Source organism: Zalophus californianus, chromosome 11 (assembly GCF_009762305.2).
Source record: "Zalophus californianus isolate mZalCal1 chromosome 11, mZalCal1.pri.v2, whole genome shotgun sequence".
NCBI classification, from domain to species: domain Eukaryota; kingdom Metazoa; phylum Chordata; class Mammalia; order Carnivora; family Otariidae; genus Zalophus; species Zalophus californianus.
The window spans coordinates 86,219,830-86,233,502 of NC_045605.1; the positions used below are offsets into that span (position 1 = coordinate 86,219,830).

Below are 13,673 nucleotides of genomic sequence, written 5' to 3' on the forward strand. Positions count from 1 at the left end.
AGTGTCCTCTTCCGATTTGTTACAGGGAACAAAAATAGGAAGCTCCATGACTTCTGATTTTCCCTTCGTTTAAAAAAATATATTAAGGGGCGCCTGGGTGGCTCAGATGGTTGAGCGTCTGCCTTCGGCTCAGGTCATGATCCCGGAGTCCTGGAATCGAGTCCCGCATCGGGCTCCCTGCTCCTTGGGAGCCTGCCTCTCCCTCTGCCTCCCTCTCTCTGTCTCTCATGAATAAATAAATAAAATCTTTAAATATATATATATATATATATATTTAAGATGTTTCAAAAAAATTTCTTGTGCCTGTGCCAAGCTCCCACTTGGCCGGGCTGTCAGGTTATCCAACCCGGCTGCAGCCGGAGTCTCCTTTTTTTTTTTTTTTTTTTGCATGAATGCATGAGATACATTTTACTCAGGGAAATCATGTGATAACCGATTATTACATGTGCCTTCTACCATGATCCTCTGGTGGCTTTGGGATGTCAGGGAATGAGTTTCAGTTGGTGGTGCCCAAATCTTGGTTTTCTTCCGTGGAAATGGGAGTCTCAAATCAGGACTTGCTTTGATATTTAAAATGTGTCTGCTTAAAACAGTGAATACATGTATTTCCTTGTTTACAAAACTCTTTCACATGCATTATCTCATACACATCTTATTAGCCGTTCCCTCCTTGGAACTCTTGGATTCTGAGATGCCACCCTCTCCTAGTTTTGCTTCCAGCTTCTTGATCTTTCAGTCTTCAATGTTGCCAGGGTTGGACTGAGACCGTTACTGTGTGCTCCCTGGAAGAGGACACTCCGCTTAGTTTTGCCTTGGGGACATGTATAATTTGCAGATAATTTGCAAATCTTTATTCTCCATCCCTGACCATTCTCTCAGTCTTCATATTCATACCCAACTGATTGCTGGAACCTGTATGTCCTACAGGCATCTTGAATTCAAAATGTATCCAAATCTCATGTCCAATGTCCAACCGTATTTCCTCCATTTTTTTTTAAAGTGAAGCCAGAAACCTGGCAATCACCTTTGATTTCTTCTACTCTCACATCTGATCACCAGCTCTTACGTACTTTCTCTTGTAGATAACCATTTCATCCTCTTTTCACTCCACTTCCACTGCTACTGCCCTAACTCAGGCCTGTAAGCATGTCTTACTTGTGGAATTACAAGTTCTTCACACCAGGTCTCCATGCTGCCCATGTTAATTCCTACATCACCCCCCCCATCTGTCCTCCACATGATTGCTGGAGACCTGGTTGGTTTACCCCTTCAGCCGTATGTTTGACTTTACTTTCCATTTAATTTGTCCCTTTTCTCATTATCCTTCCCTATCCAACTATTCTTGGAATAGAATATGACTGCAGCTGCCATCTTGCAACCACGAGGTAACCTTTATGATTAAAGCCTTGTGCTAAGGATGGCAGAAGAGAAAGTTGGAACAAATCTGGAATGAAGACACCACTGGGCCACTGTATCAAGTCCTCAACTAACCTTTGGCTTTTCATAAGAGAAAAATAACCCTTAGCTATTTGCTGCTATTGGGTCTCATCCTGATACGTCAAGCTTTAGATAAATGAGTCAAAGACGGGCAGTGGTCTCAAGGGACCTCAGAACCAGAAATGGCCTTCACTCCACAAAAGCATAGGCTGGCCAATTGTTAAATCCCTTCTATGTGTAAATACACATTCTTGCTAATGAAATAACACTTAAGCGTGTTATCAACTAATCAATCACACCTTGGTATGAACAACAGGTCATTCAACATATTAAGAGGATGTGAGGGGGCACCTGGGTGGCTCAGTTGGTTAAGCGACTGCCTTCGGCTCAGGTCATGATCCCGGAGTCCCGGGATCGAGTCCCGCATCGGGCTCCCTGCTCAGCAGGGAATCTGCTTCTCCCTCTGACCCTCTTCCCTCTCGTGCTCTCTCTCTCTCAAATAAATAAATAAATAATCTTGAAAAAAAAAGAGGATGTGAATTTATATGAGAGGTTAAAGAAGCCTGACATATTCTAAGGAGCAAGAATTGGATGGGGGGGGTTGTAGGGGAGATCTGGGGCTTCGTGAGTACTGTGGGAACTGACAGGAGAGGTCAACCAGGAAAGACAAGCAAAAATGGCAAGGGATCCTGGGACTAGCTTTAACTTTCAACATCAACTAGCTTTAAATTATCATTTTATTGGGAAAGTTTATTTTTTAAAAAATCAGTAGGCTGATTTTTTTTTTAAGAAGGGAGAGATAAGCATCATAGGATTTGGTACCCTAATGATTAAAAAAAAAAAACCAGGAAAAACTACTTACTCCATTTCAGAACATTTTGACATGTAGCAATAGGAAAGTGTCTTCATGGTCCCTGCAGACAGCTGCTTAACCCCATATACACTTCCCTCTTCCTATAGTTTTCCCTACAAAAGTAGTATTCTTGGGGCACCTGGGTGGCTCGGTCGGTTGGGTGTACGCCTTCGGCTTAGGTCATGATCCCAGGGTCCTGGGATCCAGCACCATGTTGGGCTCCCTGCTCAGCGGGGAGCCTGAATAAATAAAACCTTAAAAAAATAAGTATTCTTGGGGAAAATGGAAGGTAGGGCATATGACAGGATATAGTCAAAGCCAGGAAATAACTTTGAATGGGCCTCTGGCAATAGGACAATGAATAGCGATTTCATCTTCCACCCTGACAGCAAAGGCTGATTAATATTAGTTTATGGAAAATAGGCAATTACACAAAATACAGGGTCAGAACCAAAATTCGTTTTTAAAATGTGAGTTTTTGCCACTTGGAGGATTTCATTCCAAACTCTGTTATATAATTACAAAAAAATCCATGTTTCAGGAAAACATACTTAACATAAAACTCAGGTCACTTATCACATAGACAGTCAAGTGTATAAAGGAGAAACAAAACAGAAGCAGTATTTACAAATTTAGACTACATGAGACATTGTGAAGACTCTTGTTAATAAACAACACAATACATACTTTCACACACTACATTTCAAAAATGATGCATCTGTGAACAATATGATAAAGGTCATAGCATTAAAGACTTTAAATTCAAGGTTGTCATGTTGAAGATTTTAAATTAAATTCAAGGTTGGTAGAGTTGAAAACTAAATGCAAGGTCATAATGATGAAGACTTTAAGTTCAAGGTGGTAGTGATGAAACCTTTAAATCCAAGGATAGATTGTCTGAGAAAGGACAAACAACTAGCATTCAAGCTATTTAGTCCATTAGTTCCCTGTAAGTACAAAATATATAGGAATCGCTAAATGTATTAGCCTAATTACAAATTCTGTTCATTTCTAAATAATTCACAACTGCAAGAAGTCTTTTCACAGAATTATTCACATAGTTCCTCTCTATCCTTGTGTAGGTATTTCTGCTACATTTTTCAATCCTTATTCAAAACAATTCCCTCCCATTTCCACATTCGTAGAAGTATAAAATATTTTGAAACAAAGAAATGTCTGTTCTTTAGCTAGAGAACTATTCTCCCACTGACTTCTAGAAGAGGGAGAAAGAAAAAAAGATTCCCATTTCCTCCTCTTCCTCAAAAACACAAAGCAAACCAAAACAATCCAGTTCCTAACATGGCATCGCATAGAACCCAGGGCCTGGAACAATATTTCATGCTACTTTTCCTGCTATATGCAGACAGCAATTTAGTTATTTACATTATTGGGAAATCTATTTAACAAGTGGATTCATGCCAGTGCTTCCATCAGCACCGCCTCCCTAAAAAAGGCGAGAGCAGCGGCGTCTTCGAATGGGAACATCAAAGACTCTCCTCCGTCTCTCTTCCTCATCGTCTTCATCAGACTCGTCCATACCCGCCGAGTCGTCGTCGTCGTCTTCCTCCTCCTCCTCCTCTTCCTCTTCCATCTCTTCATATTCATCAGGACCCATCTCCTTAAAAGAGAAAACAATCTTTTGATAAGAACTTCCATCAGTTTTTTATACTTCTTTTACACAAATTCTCGTTTATCTAGAATTTAAACAACTGGACATGCCAAACAGGAATTTTTATGGAGTTGAACCGTGTATTTTCATAAATGCACGTGCTGATGCAAGATTCTAGAATGTATATCACGTTTTAAAAGGCTCAATGTGGTTTTAATGGTAAATCTGTTTCACTCATACAGTACTTACACTTTACATGGCAGTTGATGATTTGTACAAGGCAGCCAACAGACCACTTCTAACAACCCAAGATAAAATTTTACTGGATTTATTTTAGTGTATTAAGTAACAATTCATCATTAATCTATATGCTGACAGAAAAGAGGACTCCAAAATATTAATAAGGTGTGACCTCTACTGGTAACTTACATGTACTGTCAGGTCTAACAGACTTCTACTGAACTCCTACTATAAAGATCTATCATTTCAATTCAATCACCAGGGGCAGCATCTACTTGGAAATTAACTTGCTGAAGGCTCTCAGAACAGGGGCAACAGTGAGGTTGAACATCTCATGGAAACTTCAATTCTGCTTAAGCGGTGTCTCTGATAAAGTCTTGGACTTCCTCTGCTGTCAATTTTTCTCTCTCATACGTTTGAAGACTCAGGGAGAGGAGTCGCTATATTGGAGAGAGTTCTGAACAGCAAGGAGCACCTAGCTGGTGATGTGGGAACTACTGGGAAACCTGGGATGTGTTGTCAGTAAAAGGCCTTTCTGGCCTCACGTATCCAGCACTCGCTATGCCTCCGATCTCACCTCTGACCACTGTCCCCCGGCCACGGCCCTCCAGCTACACTGGCTGTTCTTCACACATGCCAAGAATTAGTATGTTTATGTAACATCAGGGTTTCAGGGCCTTTGCACTTACTATGCTTTTGCTTGGAACATCCTTCTGCCACATATATCCACCTGGCTCCCTCTACTTCAAGTCTTAACTCAAATGTTGCCAAGGCCTTTCGTGACACATCTTTATATTAGAACAACCGAACAGGACACTCCTTATATATCCTTTACTCTGATTTTTCTCCACAGCACTTATTACTACTTGGTATAACTTGGTAGTGTTTATTTGCTACTCCTGTCTCTTCCAACTAGAATGTAAATTCCAAGGCAGAGGTTTTTTTTGTTTGTTTGTGTTTTAATTTCCTCAACTTTCTTCTTTTTTTTTATTGAGGTATAATTGACATACATTACATTCATTCGTTCCAAGTGTACAACATAATGATTTGATATTCATTTGATATTCGTATATATTACAAAATGATCACCACAGTAAATCCAGTTAACATCCGTCACCGTAGTTACAGAATGTTTTTTCGTAATGAGAACTTTTAAGATTTATTCTCTTAGCAACTGTCAAATATGCAATGCAGTGTGCACTATAGTCAGCATGCTGTACAGTACATCCCCGAAGGCAGATTCTGGCTGTATTGTTCACTGCGTTTCCCCAGCACCTCACAGGGACTCAATAAATATTTGTTGAGCAAGCAAATTAATTAATGTGGGAGAAAAAAATTGTTCTTTAGGAGTTGTCAAAGGATTGTCACTTAGGATTTATTATAACACTAATAACAACAACATTAACAACAATCAGAGAAAATATACATAAATATGACATGATATTCCATTATTTTTATTTTTTGATATTTTTTAAATCTAGGGAATGAAGACTTTAAAATTCAGTAGAAGGTTCAAAAGGGGCAAGGGGGAAGGCTTAGGAAATCCTAAAACATTAAATTCAGGTAGTATGATCATTAGTCATCTTATTGAAGAAGAAATCAGAAAAAAATGTTAAAGTCAGTGTGGCTAAAGAGGGAGACTGCTGACGTCAGATAAAAGTGTACATACAGAAGCAGCAGACGGAAAGAGGCACACACAGATAAGAATGGAAATAAGTAAGCAGCAGGAACCTCTAAAGTGTCCAAAAGCAAACAACAAATCACCTAAAGCAAGAAAAGGCTTAAGAGAAACCAAAAGTGTATTTTGTAGTGACATTCAAAGTATAAAGCAAAAGGAAGTATTAAATACAGTAATTATCATATGGTTAGGGCACAAAAAAGGAGAACAATTCAGTTTCCATATCAAGAAAACTAGTATTTCAACAGGAAAGGTACAATACAAATACAACACCATACAAATATAATCCCCACTGCCTCTTTCATGTTGATTAGAAGTCCAGAATTTTCATTTCTTTGTATTGATATCTCATCCTTGAGAGAGAGAAACATTTTCCACAAGGCAGGTCAAGATTTTATATGCGTATTTGTGGTTGGGAGGAAATTAAAACTCTAAATAAGTAAGAACATAGTTAAGAGGGTTGAACATGTAATGAGTTTATTATTATAATTTAAAATTATAAATTTAAAAATTGTAAACTTTAAAAAAAGAGTAAGTAAATACTATAAAATTTCTCAGTTTTCATTTCTAACATGATAAATATTGACATAACCCACATCAACAAAAGTTCTTTGGAGTCCTCAACAACTTTTAAAAGCTTAAGGGAGCCACAAGACCAAAAAGTTTGAGAACTGCTATCCTAAATTAAAGACTACTTTATACCCACCCTAACAAACATTAAAAACAAGTCTCACCAGGATCAAGCTGACCCCATAATAACTTAACTGCCTGCCCAAACAAACCTCAACATTCTTTACACTTTAGGTCAGGAATATTAGCAATTTTAGGACAAGAAATATTATCAAAGAGAGAGATTTCATAATAATAAAAGAAAGCACTTCATTAAAAAGACATAATCATCCTAAGCATATCTCCATATAATTATAGAGCTTCAACACACATGAAGCATATCTGATAAAATTTAAAAGAGAAATAGACAAAACTGTAATTATGGTTGGAGATTTCAACAATCATCTTTCAGAGAACAAGGACCAAAAAAAAAAAAAAAAAAAGTGAATATATAGAAGACTTGAAAAACAGTCAACCAATTTGAACTTTCATTTACAGGACAATATTCCCTCAATTAGCAGAATATACATTCTTTTCAAATGCACAGGGATTAGTAATCAAGACAGACCATAATGCTGGGATATAAAACCTTTAAAAGGATTGAAATTACACACAGCGAGTTCTCTAACCATAACAAAATTAGAAATCAGTAAACAAAAGTTAACTGGAAAACCTCCAAATGTTTGAAAATTAACACATTCCTAGAAAAGTTACAGATCAAAATAAAATTACAAGGGAAATCCCAGAATATGTTGAATTAAATGTTAATGAAAACAACACATCAAAATTTATGAAATACAGCCAAAATAGTGCTTTAGAGAAAAGAAAGGCCTAAAATTAATAATCTAACCTTCTACCTTAAGAAGCTGGTAAAAAAGCAAATGAATCCCAAAGTAAGTAGGAGGAGAGAAATAAAGAAAACCACAGAAATCAATGAAATAGAAAATCAGTAAACAGCAGAGAAACACAGTGAAACCCAAAGTTGTTCTTTCAAATGACTAACAAAAGAGATAAACCCCTTAGATAAACTCAAGAGAAGATATAAATTAATATTATTAGGAGCAAAAAGGGACATATGACTATAGTTCTTGTGGCCATTAAAAGGATATCAAGGGAATATTATAAATAATTTTGTGCCAATAATTCAACATTTAGACAAAGTGGACTTCCTTAAAAGACACAAATGACCACAAGTGAAATAAAAAGTAGGAAATCTATGAAAGAAATTAAACTATTTCAAACTTGCCCACAGAGAACTCTAGCCCCAGATGGCTTCACCAATGACCTGTATCAAGCATTCATGGATGATAACCAATCTCAGACAGAAACTGGACTAGTCAAAAACAGGAGACTGTTAAAAGAAGTAACAAATTCCTAGTACTGGAAATATACAGTAGAAAATATTCCTGCACTGCGAGGGAAGCTAAACTTCACTTCTAAACCCAGAGGGTAGATCCTTTTCGCCAGATATGCAAGCGTAAATCTCGTATCATCCTTCTCTTTCCAGACTGGCATTAGGAATGTGTCAGCTCTGGGTCAGACTAATCCTATGTCCATCTTCCCAGGAGCCAGAGGGCCCTTTCTGAACATTCAACACCTACCACTCAGTCACATTCTGGGTATATGAGTCATGATTTATTTCTATTGTATAGCAGGAGCCTCTTAATTCTCTTTATTGATTTTATAATCCATAAGATTAGGGTACTGCCACTATCATAAAGTAATCCTAAAAGTGAGATTTTTTAAAATTATAGCTAGTTGACTTAGGAAATGATCCCAAAGAGAGATGACTACAAAGAAGATTTAACGGGTAGACTTGCACTTTTAGTAGTCCCTCTCTAGGACATTTGTATTATTTTACAAAATTGGGATTTTTAGCAAAAACACTGCAAGAAATTGCTTTTCTAATCTTAATGAAATAAAATAAAGCCTATTTTAACTGGTCTAGTGTGGTGTTTCTCATTAGGCCACAGAATTTTTTCTGGAAATGGTGGAAAAGAGGCTGAACCTTTAAAACCAGTAACCTCTCTACATGATACTATGATGGTGGATATGTGTCATTATACACTTGTCCAAACCCAAAAAATGTACAACACCAAGAGTAAACCCTAATGTAGACTACGGACTTGGGGTGATTATGATGTTCCAATGTAGGTTCATCAACTGTAACAAAAATACCACTCTGGTGGGAGACTGATGATGAGGAAGTCTGTGTGTGCATGGGGGTAGGGGGTATTTGGAAAATTTCTGTACCTTCTGCTCAATTTTCTGTGAATCTAAAACTGCTAAAAAAAAAAGACATCTATTAAAAACAAAAACAAAAACAAAAAACAGCTAAACAGAGTACAGTTATTCTGACTGAAATGTACGGAGTCTAGCTTATTATCCACCACCCCCACATATTCACATGGCCCCCCACGATATTTCCTCAGAATCTCTAGGGTTCTCTGGAATACCATTTATAAACCATTTGTCTGGCTAATCAACAAAATCCCTCTGTGGAGTTAATTCTACAAAGCATGGAAATCAGTCCCAGAGGAAAATTTAACTCACCAATCGGGCTATAGACACCCTGAATGTTGGACAAGCCATATGGAATCGGGGAATAGCAACATTAAAGATCTTGTCTTTAAAGTAAAGAAAATGGAAGGTATAATATCCTTCCATATATCCTGATGTTGTAGAAAATGTGGTACAACTTGTGTATTCATATACCCGACCTGGGCTGATGATTGGAAATTCACCTGCAGAGAAAACAGTAATAAGAAACCAAAGTATAAAATTCAGTTCTTCATTATAGCAAATAAGATATGTCCTCTATGAGATTATATAAACTATGTTAAAGTAAATGCACAATCAGAAAAAAAAATCTAAAGCGCCCCGGTAATCGAAATCTTTTAAAAGGCTAACGGTCAATGACAACCGGAGCTAATGATGATTGAAACCCACAAATAAGAATCTGTGCTACTGATTTTTTTTTTAATTTTTATTTATTTATTTGACAGAGAGAGAGAGACAGCGAGAGAGGGAACGCAAGCAGGGGGAGTGGGAGAGGAAGAATTTTCCCGCGGAGCAGGAAGCCCCATGTGGGGCTCAATCGCAGGACCCTGGGATCACGACCTGAGCTGAAGGCAGATGCCCAGTGACTGAGCCACCCAGGCGCCCCTGTGCTACTGATTTTAACATTTCCCCCAAATTTCAAAAAGATGACCAATATGAAATTTATTTTCTCTTTCTGCCCTATGCCTGGTAACCCTACAGAATATGACAGTGAATAATTATCCAGCTAAAAAAGATGATGAACCTAAGAAGCTAACAAGGAACTCAGGTGATCCACAGAATGGAAAATCAATCCCTGAATAACTGTTTGCTGTAATTTTAGAAAAGTTCATGTTTAAGGTACTAAACTAATAGGATAATGATCTTTACACATTATATTTATGAAGCAAAGTATTGGAGTTACAAGAAGCCCAGAATCTATGATATCTTTCACATTGTAAACATAGCTATTAAAAGACACAGTCCTGGAGCGCCTGGGTGGCTCAGATGGTTAAGCGTCCAACTCGTGATTTCGGCTCAGGTCATGATCTCTTGGGTGGTAAAATCAAGCCCCATGTCAGGCTCCAGGCTCAGCAGGGCATCTGCTTGAGATTCTCTCTCTCCCTCTCCCTCTGCCCCTCCTCCCGGTCATGCTCTCTCTCTCCCTAATAGAGAGATCTTTAAAAAAAACACAGTCTTATCCACTAACTACATCGTGCCTTTTCCAAGCTGTATGTCACATATATCCTCTCCAAAATGTCTTAGAGGCAACTGATCTATAAACCCAAATCTTGAGTTATATACATACCAACTACTCCAGGTCCTTGAACTTCTTCTACATCACCTTTAGCATTTGTTATTCTCCAATAGCGACTGTCCAACTGACAAGCCTTCTCAGGAAGTGCATCCTTTGACATTTCAATCCTGGAGAAGGAAATGGGGTGGTAGAGACACAAATCTGACCTGATTTGGTTTCTTTTACTTTAGAGCTAAATTATTTGGACTAACGTCTGTGTTAACCACCTATTTCTGAAAGTTCTCAAAATTATGGGCATGATTAGCTTGACTCTCCCACAGAAATGCCTTTACCCAATTTGCACACTTGACTTGCCAAGAATCAACAATAGAATGGGGAACATAAAAATGTATGAACACATTGGTGATAATTTTTTGCTCTTCAAGTAAAGATCAATGTACGAAATGCTTTCCAGATAAAGTGCAATAAAAAATTTTAGTTTTCTTTAAAAATTTTTATTAAAAAACTGAGACTGAAGACATTTTCCTTTTTTCCATTAACTTCTAGAAAGCTCAAAGAAAAATGTCACCAATCAGTTACTAGGATTACACCTTGACTCTTTCCCAGTACTATTATTTCCCCCCTTTCTCTAGGAATCTGCTGTCTCTTATTTTCTTTTGGAATACCCTATAAGCAAGTGTCAATGTTACTATTCTAAGCATGTTTCAATCTTACATAGGATCTGAATTAAACAATTAAAATAACAAACATCTGTACATGTGTAACTGGACATATCAAAGGCTGCATATAATACCAAAATCCTAGGATGCTCCCTGGTTAGTATACATAGCAAAAATAATTCCAGTATGTATATATGCATATATATTTTTTAAATATCTGTAATATATCATAAATTATATAAAATATATCTAAAAACAAAGTATTCTTAATATTTTAAAGCAATGAGTTATCTTTATGTCACAGCACAGAGTATTGAAGTGAATTTAATATTTATTTTTTATTTAACCAAATTCAATGCTTAACACCATGGCTGATATACAGGCAGCACTGATAAATATTTATTAGAGTTTTAATCAATATAGACAGCCTAAGTGAAATTTAAAATGCCTGGTTTTATCTTGAACAATTTGATAGCTTCTAAATGCAACTCTCATAGAGAGATTTCATGATGATTATAACTTAGTGTCCACCTCATGAAGTACCTGGCACAATTCTTTAAACACAGTACATTTGCAAGAAATAACTTAAGTAACTTGGAGGTTACTGTAAACTCAAGGTACTAGATGATACTAGATTATAAAATTATACTTTATAAAATTATGTATTATACTAGATGATAAAAATTTTTGTTATCCACCTTCCTCCACACCTCGGCAAAAAGCTGTCTTTCAAAATGTTTGATGGACCATGTCAAAGGGGGCTATAACAACACATCCACAGGCTGTACCCCATTTACATCTCTCACCTGATTCGGTATGTGAAGAAGTAGTGGGGCGGGTGGACAGAGCTAAGTTCTGGCAGAAACGATGTAGAAACTGAAACGGTAATGTCCCCAGTTGTTGCCACACACTCTGGATCATGAACATATCTAGATAATTTTAAAACATTAAACATTTTTTAAATCAACCAACTTCAAGTCTGTAAGATAAAAGATTTCAAGATACAATGCAAAATAGCTTATATTTTACCTTACGATCAAAAATTTAAACCGTATTTGGGAACTTAAAGGTATAGTCCTATGATGCTTAGAAGAAAATTATAAATTACAAGCAAACTAGAAAACCTTGAAGACTTCAGACCAGTAATGACAGCATCAAGGCTCAATGATCAGTGGTTCGAATAATGATTCAGCAATTAAACTGAAAACTAAAAAGAGCTTATCTCAGTTTTCAGAGCCAGGAAACTTTTGGGACATCTGAAAACCCTATCAACAGTGGCTCTGACAATAAAATGTGTTGGTGTGTTACTCTAGAGACCTCTAATTTATAATTAATCTATCATTTCTGCCAACCAGGCTACTGTGAACCATTATCACCTCTAATACTATCTATAATACCTGGATGTTTCATTTATAGATGATATATAATATTTGCCAAGAGTTAACAGTTACTGACTTGCTATTCATGATAAATCCATTAACTGGCAAACAGCCTTTTTCCCCCCAAAAAAGAAACTATGTATAAAAAACTATACCATAGAGCCATAACTTCAAAATAAAAATCAGTTTATTCTCTGGATCCTCCAAGGTAAGAAAAATATTGGCTATTCAAGTGTTTAAATGTGGCTTTAAAGTGGGACTAACACAGTGGCACTTAAGATAATGAGAGGTTCTGTTATTAACCTTCTTTGAAACTTCATCTCAAGATGTGTAACTAATGGCTTTTTTCTGATTTATAATCATTTTAGTCCTGAGTGAAATACCTGAAAATCTGGTCTCTGATGATTGGGAAGCCACCTGATACAACATTGCTGACATAAGAAGTAAACCAGTCAGTAAAAGTAGCACCTACAAACCAGGAAGGGGTGGGGAGGAAGAAAAGGACAAATAATTTTTGTAAAATCTATATAGGAAACAATGATAACTTCTCTATGCTTAAGATATGAGATCAAAACTAGAAACACTTATAATTCTACTAGTCCATTATCAGGTCAATTTCTATTCTCAATTCTATCCATCTCATTCCCAACTACCTTGCTAGGGAATCCTCCATCTACCTTCAAACTACTTTTTATACTTATAATTAAATAATAGATTTAAACTTTATTTTGTGCTGGTACAAGAATGAAAAGCCTTCTTCTGTCTATAATTTCTAGAACATATGGAACAAAGGAGATACAGATACAGCTATGTCTAGGAAGAAACTACAGGAAAAATATCAGCACCTATCCTCATACAATCAGGGTATATACCCTTGGCCCAGGTACCGCCTGACTCATGCACAAAATTCTGGCAGAAGCCAGGCTCAGCCTGGGCATCTAACAGGGGTATAGCACTGTACAGTTCTGGGCGTCAAACCAATCCCAAAGTAGTCTAGTTGCACCACGGCAGATTCAAATGCAGAGCGGTCCTCCATATTCTCAGTGACCAGCTCAAAGTCCAGTCCAGACCAGACCACACATCCATGATCTAGTGAGTGGATCACTGGACAAGTATTTACATGAATTATGTTTACCCCTTCTAGGTAACACAACGTAACTTTCTCAGACCCCCACATCTATTATTAATACAATCAGTGCTTGGCAATATTAGTCCCTGAATCAATGTTATTCACTGGATTTCTCTGTAATCTTGTTTCTATTAACATAGTTCTCACACTCTGCCATGCTGAACAATGGAGCTAAATTTATAGTATTTACTTATTATTCTATTTAGGGAATAATAGAAGATACAATTTAAGCTTGGTCTTAGGGTTTATAGCTTTAAAATTTTAAAGGCATCAACCGAGAGAGG

The 13,673-nt window shown here is 37.0% G+C and overlaps 1 protein-coding gene across 3 annotated transcripts in view; it reads right to left on the minus strand.

The window, feature by feature from the left end:
• Positions 1 to 2,727: 2,727 nt before the first annotated feature.
• The window catches only part of FBXO3 (F-box protein 3), a 31,803-nt gene continuing 20,857 nt past the window's right edge, over positions 2,728 to 13,673 (minus strand). The window contains exons 7-11 of one of the 3 annotated variants that reach the window (XM_027579218.2): positions 12,644 to 12,728; positions 11,688 to 11,810; positions 10,274 to 10,389; positions 8,980 to 9,170; positions 2,728 to 3,908 (exon numbers count right to left, since the gene is read on the minus strand). In XM_027579218.2, the coding sequence (XP_027435019.1) occupies positions 3,735 to 3,908; positions 8,980 to 9,170; positions 10,274 to 10,389; positions 11,688 to 11,810; positions 12,644 to 12,728 (689 nt within the window). In that variant the 3' untranslated portion in view covers positions 2,728 to 3,734. Of the gene's footprint in view, positions 3,909 to 5,500; positions 6,249 to 8,979; positions 9,171 to 10,273; positions 10,390 to 11,687; positions 11,811 to 12,643; positions 12,729 to 13,673 lie in introns of those variants that run through there. The other 2 variants (XM_027579219.2, XM_027579220.2) reach the window with 2 other exon arrangements.